Here is a 12,310-nt window from a genome sequence, read left to right on the forward strand (position 1 = left end):
ACCAGATGCTGACTGTACCAACAGACACACCCTGTGTTTCACCACCCATGAGGTGAAATGGGTGGAAGTTCAGCACCTTTTACACATCCTGCCTTGGCACCCTGCACAGAAAATCTTTTAACATATCCAAAGCCATTCCCTGCGGGTCTATGAAGAAAGGCCTTTACACAGAAGTTTCTGAAGCACAATGCCCCAGGCTTGGTATGCAAAGCTCCTTCCCCCTGCTCTCTGCCAGCTCACAGAGCAGACCTCTCCCTTCCAGGTGCACCTCATTTACACCAAAAGGGTCAGTCAACTCCTGAAGCCTTTTATGTTCGGGATAACAGAACTTGCTTTTGTGTAGAGCAGGTTTTCTCAGCCCCACCCACTGTTGAAATGTTAGTCCATATAGTTCTCTGTTCCTGGGAACTGTCCTGTGCATGGTAGGATGAATTACAGCATCCCTGGCCTCTACCCACTTAATGCCAGTAAAGCTCTCTCCGGTTGTATTAACCAAAAACATCTCCAAACATTGCCAAATGCCCCCTGGTGGAGGGCAAAATTGCCAACGGTTGAGAAGCACTGAAATAGAGAAAAGAATAGCTTTGAAAAACACCAACTAGTTAGTGTTCTCTCTCGCCCACTTTCCCTCTAACAGAGAAAGATCAGCATTCCAATATACAATCAAGCTGGACTGAGTGGGCCCCTTAGTCCACAATAGTTTTATCTTGTAACCACTTAAACCAAAACAAAAGAGACCACACTGTTTACTCTGGTGAAAGAAAAACTAAAAGGCATAAAAAGAAAACACAGGAAACAGAGGTAAGAAGGTCTGGAGGTAACAGCAACCATGAGGGAGAAATCATCTTTGCAAGTTCCCGTTTGAGAGCTGACACATCAGCCATGGTTTGCCCACATTAGTGACTCAAACACCAAACATAAGGCCACGGCTAACTTCTCAGGGTCTAAACTCCAAACCCAGTTTTTTCAGGAAATGTCCCTAAAGTCTGTCTCATTATATGAAAATACACATACATAGACACAACTTTACCCCGTTGTTTTATTAAATCAGACAGTTTAAAATGTATGTTGTTCTGGAATTTTAATTTTCTTGCTGGGTCTATCTTATGTGCTAAAAAAAAAAAATACAAAACATTTTTAATATATCTTAGAAAAATTAGCAAAAAAGTCAAGTTGAGCATATTACATTGTACAATGTTTCAATAAGAATGAGAAGTATAAATATTTGGTTTCCTCTCAACATAGCATATCACAAAAATACATTTTTAAAACTTTTTTCATGCATAATTCCTATAAATGATTATATCCCTCCCTATTTATTAAAGGCCTGATTATGACAATCACTCTGAAATTTTCTGTACAGTAATTACAAAAGACCACCATGGCTTCTATCAGCACTTTGACAGTCGACATCATTTTAATTATTAGGAAGAATTCAGTTAGCATCAAAGTATCCTTCCAAATGGGATTGACTTAGTTCATTTCTGTACTTTGATTCATGAAGTACCCATCTTAGCCAAGGCACTGTTTAAAAGGATTTTTGCCTCCTAGAGATAGGGCCGCTGAAGTGAAGCTGTAAACCAGTAACACAATGCATTGAATAGAAACCACCTGCACAACCATGTACAACTGCTTGGTCAAGCCAAGGGCCCCAGGAGGCTAGAAAGCGCCCAGTCCTCAGGCGGATGTCCCAGGGCCACACAGTGAGGTCCAGGAGAGCCTGTAAGCTCCAGGTCATGTTTTCAACTGTAGTGGAATAAGCCAGGTTTAAGGAAGGACATTCTACGAAGGTATGTGGCAAAGTAGAAATTCACATATTATACCACCACCCTTCATAGGCTGTTAGTCTCCTATACTTCCTCTACCTCATGGATTTCACATCAGCTTCTTTTGTATTTTTTCCTTATTCTGGTGTGATGTGTAATCAAACCACAGGGAAGGTTCCATTTCTCACCCAGGTCATGGTCTAATATACCTCCCAGCTACTAAATAAAACCATAATACTGATAAATGGCTGGGCAGAAACCAGCACCCAAATTAGCTGCTAAATTTTGAGGGTACATGAAACAAAGACATTTTACATAATAATCTAAACTTTATAAAGGCAACTATAAAAACATTAAAGTTACATTTTTATTTATTTATTTTTTTTTGTAGTTTTTGGACAGGGTCGGGTTTGAACCCACCACCTCTGATACATGGGGCTGGCGCCCTACTCCTTTGAGCCACAGGCGCCACCCAAAAGTTACATTTTTATTAAACAGCAAAAAAACCTTAAGATAAATTTCTAAAATTTTTCATTTGCAAATGTTTTCCAGTCATAAAAGGTGGTGGTTTATGGGATTACATTCCAGTTTCCTCTCCTGTAAATAAATACATACATTGAAATCTCTAAAACCATACTGTTCAGACGTGGCCATCTTTTTAGAAATAGCTTCCTTACTACTTTTATGCAAACATTAGCATAAGGACACACAAGGTCCTCTGTCCTCATTTAATACTTGTAGACAGGGAAAGACTTTAATTAGTCCACTGAATTCTGCTGCCTTTTTTTTTTTTTAAAGCAACAACTGAATTATCCCCAAATTTATTTACAATTTTAAGCATTATTACTGTCCATGGAGTTACTACCGTTGCTTATACATTGTAAGTAGTGTTGGAAGGCTTGATCTCATAAATAATATTCTTAATACAATACGAAATCATAGATGAAAAACCTTCCTCAATACTCCTTTCAAATCAGATGCACAGAAACTATGATCCCAATTTATAGGATATTCCACTGTCACTGCCCATGGAGGAAGAGAAGAAGCAGAAAAGCCACCCACTGACAAAGGCCGACATCACGGCTCAGCCAATAGAATGACACGTCACTATCGTCATGACGTTTTGAGTCTAGCAGACAGTCAACTCCCACTGCCCGTGTGCATAGAACCTGCTTTATAAATTATCCAAATTTTATTTCGAATTAGCTTCTTTATTACTTAATAGAATCCTCTCACAGCCTGGCACATACTTGGTAGCGTATCATTTGCTACAGGGAGAGAACAAGAGAGAAAAATTAGGTTAGGTAATGAGCAAAGGGATGTTTCCTTTGAGGTGAGGAGGAAGGAGATGGGAATGATACATGCCAGTTTATGAAGGATAAGGAAGATGTTTCTTAGTATGAGCTAAGAAACTTACTAAGTCATAACTATAATATAATATATATAGTGTGATCCAGGAAATGGCAGTGGCTGCCTGACCTGGTCAAACGCGTTTCAAGTCAGCTGGCACGGAATGGCAAGCAGAATGGCCAAACTAGTCTGAAACATGCACTTGGAGAACAAACCTGCTGCCCAAGGAAAACCTGACACCCAGTCCCAAGAGACTCTGATTGTCCAGTGGTACTGAGCACCTATGTCACCCACTCCCTCCGGTACTGCAGGTGAAGGAGTTGACTGTGCTATCTATAAACTGCTTCATACACAGAAGAATCAGAACTAACAGGTAATTTTCAGAAGCTGAAGTTTTCGGAGAAAATAAAGAGCATGACAATCAAAATTGCCTTTTTTTCTTTTCAGGAAGATAAATAGGAAGGCTTCTTTAGGATATTGACCCCATTAGAGCCACTGAAGGAAGAAGAGTTAGAAGCAGCAAAGCCCATTTCTTTTGTCTTTAGCATAAAGCTCTCCTGCCATGAAGTATCTACACAACCAGTGTGACTTGCGCCACATACAGTCACTCTGTGGTCTTCTTCTCTTTCCAGTTCTTCTCTCTCTCTTCAAGTTCTGCCTGCGTGAAAGCAGCTGGTCCCCAGTTAGTGATCAGGTGAGGGTTCTTTGAACCTAGGAGCAAACATGTAAACATGTTTAAATAGGAAGTATTCTTCTGCATACTTTACCATTTCTCCACAGAAAAAACAGTAGCATTTCTACTTTATTTCTTCTCCAAGGAATGTCCGTAAGTGTCATTACCAACTAAAACAACCAGAAGATGTGTACAGAGGGGATTAACTGGGCCCCCCTTCCTAGTAGAGGGCAATTTATTCAACAGAAATGTACCCTCAACAGGTTAGTTTTTAAATATTTGGGCTAAAAATGGTTTTTTCCCCCAAGTATAATTCAAATATATAAATAAAAATAAATTTAAAAATAAATATGATTACTTCTAGAGTCTGTTACCTGGTTCTATCAGTCGAATCAATCCTTCATGATGGGCCACTTTGTCCTTCCAGCTCTTGGTCTTATTAGTCGCCATCTCCAGCTTCTTCTTAACTCCCTGGAACAAAATTGGATTTTGGACTACGCAGAGTTTAAGAACCAAATAACAATGTTTGGGCACTTACTGTATGCTGGTAGATTATCTCACTAAGTCCTCACAGCCACTCTGAGGAGTTAATGGTTATTATCCCCCACTATATAGAGTGCAAACTAGGGTTCGGAGAGGTCACACACAGAGGAAACAGCAGGATCGGAGTCCAGACAGTCTGATCCCGAAGCCTGTCCTTCCACCATGTGCACACTACCAACAGATGAACAGACGTCCTGTGCCAGGTACAGTTTATGGCCTCTGCTCCAAATCCTCCCAGCGCTGTCCTGCTGATATCCTCATTCTCCCTCACTAGGTGGCAGTAGCTTTAAGCTTTGTCAGTAGAGGGCGCTAAAGGGACTTTTCCCAATTCCACTGGGCTGGCTCCTGTGGCACTCAGGACACTCCCAGTGCTCACCCACAGTGAGTTTCTGTAGCTTCTCCTGAAGGGTGGCTTCCCAGTGAGTTCTGCCGTCTGTGGGCTCTCTCCAAGGAGGTCTAGATCACAGCATTGGGGTTAAAGGGCCGGGGACCCTCTTCTACATTTGTTCCTTCCTTGGATCACTGCCTCAGTCCTACAGGCCGTGCTGTGTCCTACATCTGCCATTCTTGAATTCTTCAAGTTTACAGCTTAGTAGGTGTTATGGTTAATAATTTGGGGGTGAAGTAGGGGGTCTTCTGGTGAGGACTGAAAAACTTGCTAGATAAATTCTAAAGGAGCTATAACATTAATTTTTTTATGTTAAACTTCCCAGTTCAAATTATTGTGTGAATTGTCTCCTGATTCGACTGACTTCTGTCAAAAGTTCCTCTCCCTCTTCTTACAGCTAAGCGAAATTGTTACTCTAGCATCATCCTGACAGCTAAGCAAACATCCTATTATTGGAAGAAAAAAAAAAAATGACTTGGGCGGCGCCTGTGGCTCAAAGGAGTAGGGCGCCATATGCTGGAGGTGGTGGGTTCAAACCCAGCGCCGGCCAAAAACTGCAAAAAAACATTGACTTTAAACACACAAATTTGCATGGCCCAGTTTAACTACCTCATACTGCTCGAGCGCTTGCTTCCGCTCTAACTCCAGCTGCTCCAGCTGCTCCATGGCCACCTGAAGGGCTCGTTCTTTCAGAAGACGCTGATTCTCCAACTCTTGCTTCTCCGCTTCAGTTGTCTGAATTGCCTGCTGCTGCTCCAAGTGCCACTTTTCCAGTTCAGCCCTCTTCAAAGACTCTTCCTCCAATAACCTTGAGTGGGGAAGAGAGCTCAGGATCAGATCCTGCCCAGGTCACCTTCCAACCCAGCAGGTGAGAGAGGCACTTTACACAGGCAAATAGATGAGGTCATCTCATCCCCCTTTCTCATTTTATGAGAAAATGAGGAACCAGAGGAGGTCACATTCACAAAGCTGGTAAAGTGGCTCATGTGCTTTGTTCCAAACTCTCTCAGTGTCACCCTTTGTTGAAATAACCTTTGCACTACAGCTTTGTAGAATCCACACACCAGACACCTGCCCTTCTGCCCCTTGCCAGCTGGGACATGGTGGAAGCATGAGTTCCTTCTGTACTCTGACTTTGAATCAACTGACACAGAAGCAGAGATGATGGAGAAAGTATCTTACTGGCAGCAGCAACATTCAGGGTCAGAAGCTCCCACAGACACACCTGATCCCCAGTCCCAACACTGCCATTCATGGCATCCAGTGGACTTTTCCCATGCCAAGTTTGGACAGTGGTTAGGGCTACTCATCCTCCCTGGATTCCACCTGTGTTTAAGGCTTAGCCACCTGCCTTTCTGTGAAAATGGTGAACTATTTTAAGAACCTTCCAATAGGGTGGCGCCTGTGGCTCAGTGGGTACGATGCCGGCCCCATACACCCAGGGTGACAGGTTCAAACCCAGCCCTGGTCAAACTGCAACAAAAAAATAGCTGGGCATTGTGGTGGACACCTATAGTCCCAGCTACTCAGGAGGCTGAGGCAAGAGAATTGCCTAAGCCCAGGAGTTGGAGGTTGCTGTGAGCTGTGACACCACCGCACTCTACCGAGGGCAATAAAGTGAGACTCTGTCTCTACCAAAAAAAAAAAAAAGAACTTTCCAATAAATTTTTTATTGCTTTAGCTAAGACAAGTTGGTCTGTAAACAAGACTCTTGACCAAAGACTTTAGTGCCTCACTCTCTGTGCCTGAGCTTTATACCAACTACCAAAGGTTTATTGATGGATCACAGGTGATAATGCATGTAAGGTATTTATATGCCTACCACCTAGTAAACGCTGAGGAAATAACAGCTCATTATTACAGTGGCTCTATTACCTCATTCGCCCCGGACACTTCAAATTCATTAAGGCTGCCTGAGAGTATATGAGGTTGCTGGCAACTATATCACAGAAGTCAAACCCTAAATCTTTTTAAAAGAATTGCTATTAAGCCAAGTCTCCTAGATCCTATACTTGTTCTGCTGATATTTTAAATTATCTTCTTGGTTTAAAAGCATCATTGCAACCTGTCAATATCTTTTTTGAATGGTTTTTTTTTTTTTTTTTTGAGATAGAGTGCCATGGCATCATCATAGCTCACAGTACCCTCAACTCTTGGGCTCAAGCGATCCTCTTCCCTCAGACTCCCAAGGAGTTAGGACTACAGGCATCTGCCACGATGCCCAGCTAGTTTCAGAGACCGGGTCTCACTATTGCTCAGGCTGGTCTTGAATTCCTGAGCTAAAGCAATCCACCTGCCTCGTCCTCCCAGAGTGCTGGGATTATAGCCACCGTGCCCAGCTTGATGCTTATTTTTGACATTCTATACATTATTTATCATCTCCATCTGCAAATAAGATAAAGGAACAAAGAAAAACACTCTGAGTGACTACAAATGCCAGGCACTTGGCATGCGTCATTTCATTTTATCTTCGCAACAACCCCACAAGGTTGGCAATTACCCTTATTTTACAGATAGAGAACTGAAGATGCAAAGCAGTGAAATAACTTCAATAAAGTTACACATCTAGAAGTATCAGAGGTGGGAATCACATCCAGACCTCACTGCAGAACCTAGTTCTAAGTGCCTTCAAATACATGGAAAGTATTGTATCACCTGGGAGAGAGACTGTTGTTCCATGTGGCCCCAATGAATAGAACTTGGATTCATTCATTAATTCAAAAAATATTCCTTGGGAACTTACTATGTGCCAGGCACCACACTAGTTGCCGAGAAAACAGACATGACAAAGGTATGCTTCTGGGCCTTACAGAACCGAAGTAGATGAAAGTTATAATGACACACGTTATGACTCAGCCTCAAGAACCTTCTTTCTAATAACCTGAGTTTTCTGAATGTTACATAAACAGTTTTCTCCTGAGCTCCCATCAAAAAAGGCTAGATAACCTTTAGGATTACACATCAAAACAAAAGAACAAAAACAAAAAACCGTCTTTTTTTGTTGTTGTTGTTTTTTTTTTGAGATAAAGTCTCACTTTGTTGCCCTTGGTAGAGTGCCAGGGTGCCATAGCCCACAACAACCTCAAACTCTTGGGCTTAAGGAATTCTCTTGCCTTAGCCTCCCGAGTAGCTAGGCCTACAGGCGCCTGCCACAACGCCCAGCTATTTTTAGAGACAGGGTCTGGCTCTGGCTCAGGCTGTTTTTAAACTCCTGAGCTCAGGCAGTCCAACCTGCCTTGACCTCAGACAGTACTAGGATTACAGGTGTGAGCCACTGTGCCTGGTCAAAACCTTTCAATTTTAATGAAAAACATAAATCCCAAGACCCAGATAGTTCAAGTCAAATTCTTATATTTAAACAATTTACTATAAAAATTATCTCTGAGGAAATTTCACAATGACAAAGAATGAACCATCCTTTAGAAGAATAATGAGATGTCAAATATTCCAAGAATGACTTGCTAATGCTTTAAAAAAAAGGGCAGAGAAGAGTTAACTAAAAGCCTTTACATAGACCCTCTGGCCTAAGTAATTATTTCATTTCATTAATGTCAACATTTCTAACCCAAGTTCATGATGACTTCCTTGTTTTCTCCTACCCAGAAAGGCCTAGCCTGAGAAGCAAAAGGCAAGCCCCTTTTGCCAATCTGAAAGAATGCCTCTATGAATCAGGCTCAGCTTTGGGAACGACAGAACTCACTTCACTCAAAAATAACCACTAGAGGAAGCACATTTGCCCATCTCAAGCTCCAAACACTAAGAAAAATAATTTGGGATAGTAAAATAGTTATACTCATAAAAGGGCCTTTTGTACATCCAGAAAAACTTAAATTTTTGTGCAATACTTTCATACTGCTGAAGCAGAGATTTATATAGTAGTTATATTTGCATTCAAAAGGTTGAAACTGTTTTGCTATTTGCTTAAATAAGAGTGTACAAAATAATTAGCCAGAGCTTTTAAGATAATATTCATGTCTTGCTCCTATCCACAGATATTTTGATTTAGTTAATTTTTAAAAAGCTTTTTAATTTGATTCTGGTATATATCACTGGTTAAAAACAAGTGGCTTGATTAAAAAATTGTCCCTTATTCAGAACATCACTCATTCTCTAAAGACTAAATAACTGATATTTCTGGGGCAGCATCTGTGGCTCAAAGGAGTAGGGCACTGGCCCCATATGCCAGAGGTGGTGGGTTCAAACCCAGCCCTGGCCAAAAATGCAAAAAATAAATAAATTTTTAAAAATAAAATAAATAAATAACTGATACCTCAGTATATTATCTGGTTCCCTTTGTGATCCAATCTCTGCTGTGTCATCACCACCTCAAAACTGATGTAATACACATAGCACATCTCATCTGTCTGCATTAAGAACAATCTACAGGCAGGGCACGGTGGCTCACACCTATAATCCTAGCCCTGTAGGAGGCCAAGGTGGGTGGATTGCTTGAGCTCACAGGTTTGAGACCAGCTTAAGCAAAAGTGAGACCCCATCTCTACTAAAAATAGAAAACCTGAAGCAAGAGAATCACTTGATCATGAACTGGAGGTTGCTATGAGCTATGACGCCACGGCACCTCTACCCAGGGTGACAACTTGAGATTCTGTCTCAAAAAAAAAAAAAAAAACAATCTACCAACACCTAACACAGCACAAATTATCGAGCAGCTCAAAAGGTGAGTAGTGTTACACAGAATGCCACTCTTTAGAAGTCCCATGGAAGGCAAACCTTCCCATTTAGTGGATCTGCTAACATCCCTACCCAATGGCAATGGAAGGTATTTCGAAGAACCTGGTTAACACCACAGTACAGTAAACACACCTATGGGGCCTATACATGCCAGCCAACATGCTAAGCACTTAATTTTCTGTTTAGAAAATAATTTTTTCCTTAATAAAATCTCAATTTTCTTTATTTTTTTAGGGGTTTTTTGAGACAGTCTCACTATGTTATCCTCAGTAGAATGACGTGGCATCACAGCTTACAGCAACCTCAAACTCTTGGGCTTAAGCGATTCTCCTGCCTCAGCCTCCCCAGCAGGCCCAGGCTAGGTTCCAACCCATCAGCCTCGATGCATGTGGCTGTCGCCGTAACTACTGTGTTATGAGTGCCAAGCCTAAAATCTAAATTTTCGCCGGGCACATTGGCTCATACCTGTAATCCCAGCACTATGGGAGGCTGAAGTGGGAAGATTGCTTGAGCTCAGGAGTTCAAGGCTTGTCTAAGCGAGAGCGAGACCCCAGCTCATGAAAAAAAAAAATAGAAAAACTCAGCTGGGCACCACGGCCAACACCTGTAAGTCTGAGGTTGCCGTGAACTACGATGCCACTGCACTCTGCTCAGGGCATAGGGTAGAACTCTGTCCCGACAAAAAAAAAAGAAAAAAGAAATAAAATCTAAATCTTCAGAACCAAATTAATTTATCTTTGAAGCAAAGTATACAACTAAAAAAGTCACTTTTGGCAAAGTATACAACTAAAAAAGACTCCCTTTTTTCCCCTCTTCCAACCTAAGGATTAAACAAACATCTTTTGCTGTTCCACACATAAAATGACAGCCATGGAAAATCTACCCAGGCTTATCTCAGAACTGCTCCCCCAAACAGGGGGTCACAGCTCAAAGCCCAGGTATATCTGCATTGCTTCCCTCCCATTTTAAAGAATGCAAATCGGGCAGCAAGATAGAAGCTGGGAGAGAAAAGCTCCAATTCTCCCTTTCGTGTCTTTTCATTTTGTCCTCCCTGCTGGTATGAAGGCCCCAAATTGAGAGTTCTTATCAGAGAACATGACTGTTAAAAGTAATAAACCTGACTTTAAAAGCTCTAAAGAAAAGAAAATCTATAGATTTCAAAAGAACTTTTAAAACTAGGATTTCAAGTGGTAATTATCGAAAGAATATCACTAATCCTGAATAACCAAACAGCTTATTTCCTCCTTATCCCCAAAATGTGGCTCCAGCTCCAGCCTGAGCATGCCCCTGTCTCCACACCAAAGGCCTTCTCTGGGCTGGAACATGTTAAAGAAGCTAAGTTCTCTCCCACAGGAGATCCTAGGCCTGTGGACAGACACCAAACCATTCTAATATAGATATAAAGCCCTTCTTTAGGCCCAAAGCAAGGGTTTCTCAGTGCCCTAGAATGAGAAGAAATACCCAGCCAGCCAAGTCCCCAGGGTCTAGCCAATCTGGACAACACCTCAAGCGAGACACTCCTTTCTCTCCACTAGAGTGTTAGTCCTTCTGAGAAAGTGCATTAGCCCAAGCAAAGGACATAAAGGCAAAGGCTGAAAACCCATCTGGCACCTGGCCTGAAGCTTCCGCACCATCTCTTCATCTTGCCGGGCCTGTCTCTCGTCCTCAAGAGCCTCCTGCAGCTTTAGGTACATGTCTTCAAGTTCCTGTACTCGCTGCAAATACTGTTCCAGTTCAGAGGACTTCTGAGCAACCTGTTCTTCCATCTGCTGTCTGATCTGATGGTATAAAACAGTCATGTTTAATACACAGATGTCTTCCTCAGGGAAACCCCCTCCCTCCCCCTCCACAGCCCCAGTGCAGCCCTCAATAGCCCATCAGGATGATAAGGCCCTGGCCTTTAATCCTTTAACAAAAGATGCAGGAGTTGGGGAGCACCACACCCAATACTAACAGTAAAAGAGTCTGGGAAAAACAAACTACAACCTAGGATGCTGTGATCCCTGCCCCGGTTTATTTTCTATCCCTTCCATTCCATATTTTAAGACTTGAGTCAAGAAAGAAAAGTTCCCCTGTATAATTACTCTTTAAATTCTTTTCTATCTGAAAGCCACAACCTCTTCACCAACATAGTCTTCTCTAAAAGCAGTACATCTTTTCCCAGGCAGAGCAGCCAGAGTGTTGGAAAGGAAAGAACAGCCTATAAGAGACTCCTCCTGTGCTCACCTGGCTGCCGCCACTTCTCCTTTTGTTCCTCTCTAGGACACCTGCAGAAACTCAGACAGTTCAAGTACTGTTTTAACAAGTTACGGGTTTTTTTTTTTTCTTCCCTTCTGGGTTAAAGAGTTTTGAACCCCTGCCTCAAAAATCAAAAGAGAAGGCTATTTTAAATATAATACCATACATGTGAGCCTGTGTCTTTGCTATTTATATTTTCGCCTGCATTAGCTCACTTCATCCTCGTAAGAGTCATGAGAGACTGTATGCTCATCCCACGTTTACAGAGAAAGCCAGTGCTCAGTAGAAGGGGTAGAGAGGAAATGAGCCAGACCTTCTTGACATCACACCTGCCTTCCTCCAGGTGCTTTTCTCTCATAACACAAAAATGCCTCTTTCAACTCTAAGCAACAAAAGGTGACTAAATGAAATGTCACATGCATATGTGTATTTAGACACTGGGCTCAGCGCTGGATGCTCTCCCGTGCAGCATCACTCAATGCAAGATCTGTGTTCTAACTAATCAGCTAACTATCTAAAGCAACCTGAACCTGGGGTCTCTTGGGGATAGGAGCCTCCAAGACAGCGGTTCTCAACCTGTGGGTCATGACCCACAGGAACTGTATTAAAGGGCAGCAGCATTAGGAAGGTTGAGAACCACTGTTCTAAGATGAGTCAGAG

The 12,310-nt window shown here is 42.1% G+C and overlaps 1 protein-coding gene and 1 non-coding gene across 2 annotated transcripts in view; both read right to left on the reverse strand.

The window, feature by feature from the left end:
- Positions 1–258: 258 nt before the first annotated feature.
- SWAP70 (switching B cell complex subunit SWAP70) overlaps positions 259–12,310 on the reverse strand; it is an 87,307-nt gene continuing 75,255 nt past the window's right edge. Inside the window, exons 9-12 of the mRNA XM_053560084.1 lie at positions 11,024–11,190; positions 5,330–5,528; positions 4,164–4,260; positions 259–3,827 (exon numbers count right to left, since the gene is read on the reverse strand). Coding sequence (XP_053416059.1) covers positions 3,721–3,827; positions 4,164–4,260; positions 5,330–5,528; positions 11,024–11,190 — 570 coding nt within the window. The 3' untranslated portion in view covers positions 259–3,720. The remainder of the gene's footprint in view (positions 3,828–4,163; positions 4,261–5,329; positions 5,529–11,023; positions 11,191–12,310) is intronic.
- Positions 4,960–5,021, reverse strand: LOC128566178 (U7 small nuclear RNA). The gene has a single exon (XR_008374468.1). It is a non-coding gene; the product is annotated as a U7 small nuclear RNA (small nuclear RNA).

This window comes from Nycticebus coucang, chromosome 14 (assembly GCF_027406575.1).
Source record: "Nycticebus coucang isolate mNycCou1 chromosome 14, mNycCou1.pri, whole genome shotgun sequence".
Classification (NCBI taxonomy): domain Eukaryota; kingdom Metazoa; phylum Chordata; class Mammalia; order Primates; family Lorisidae; genus Nycticebus; species Nycticebus coucang.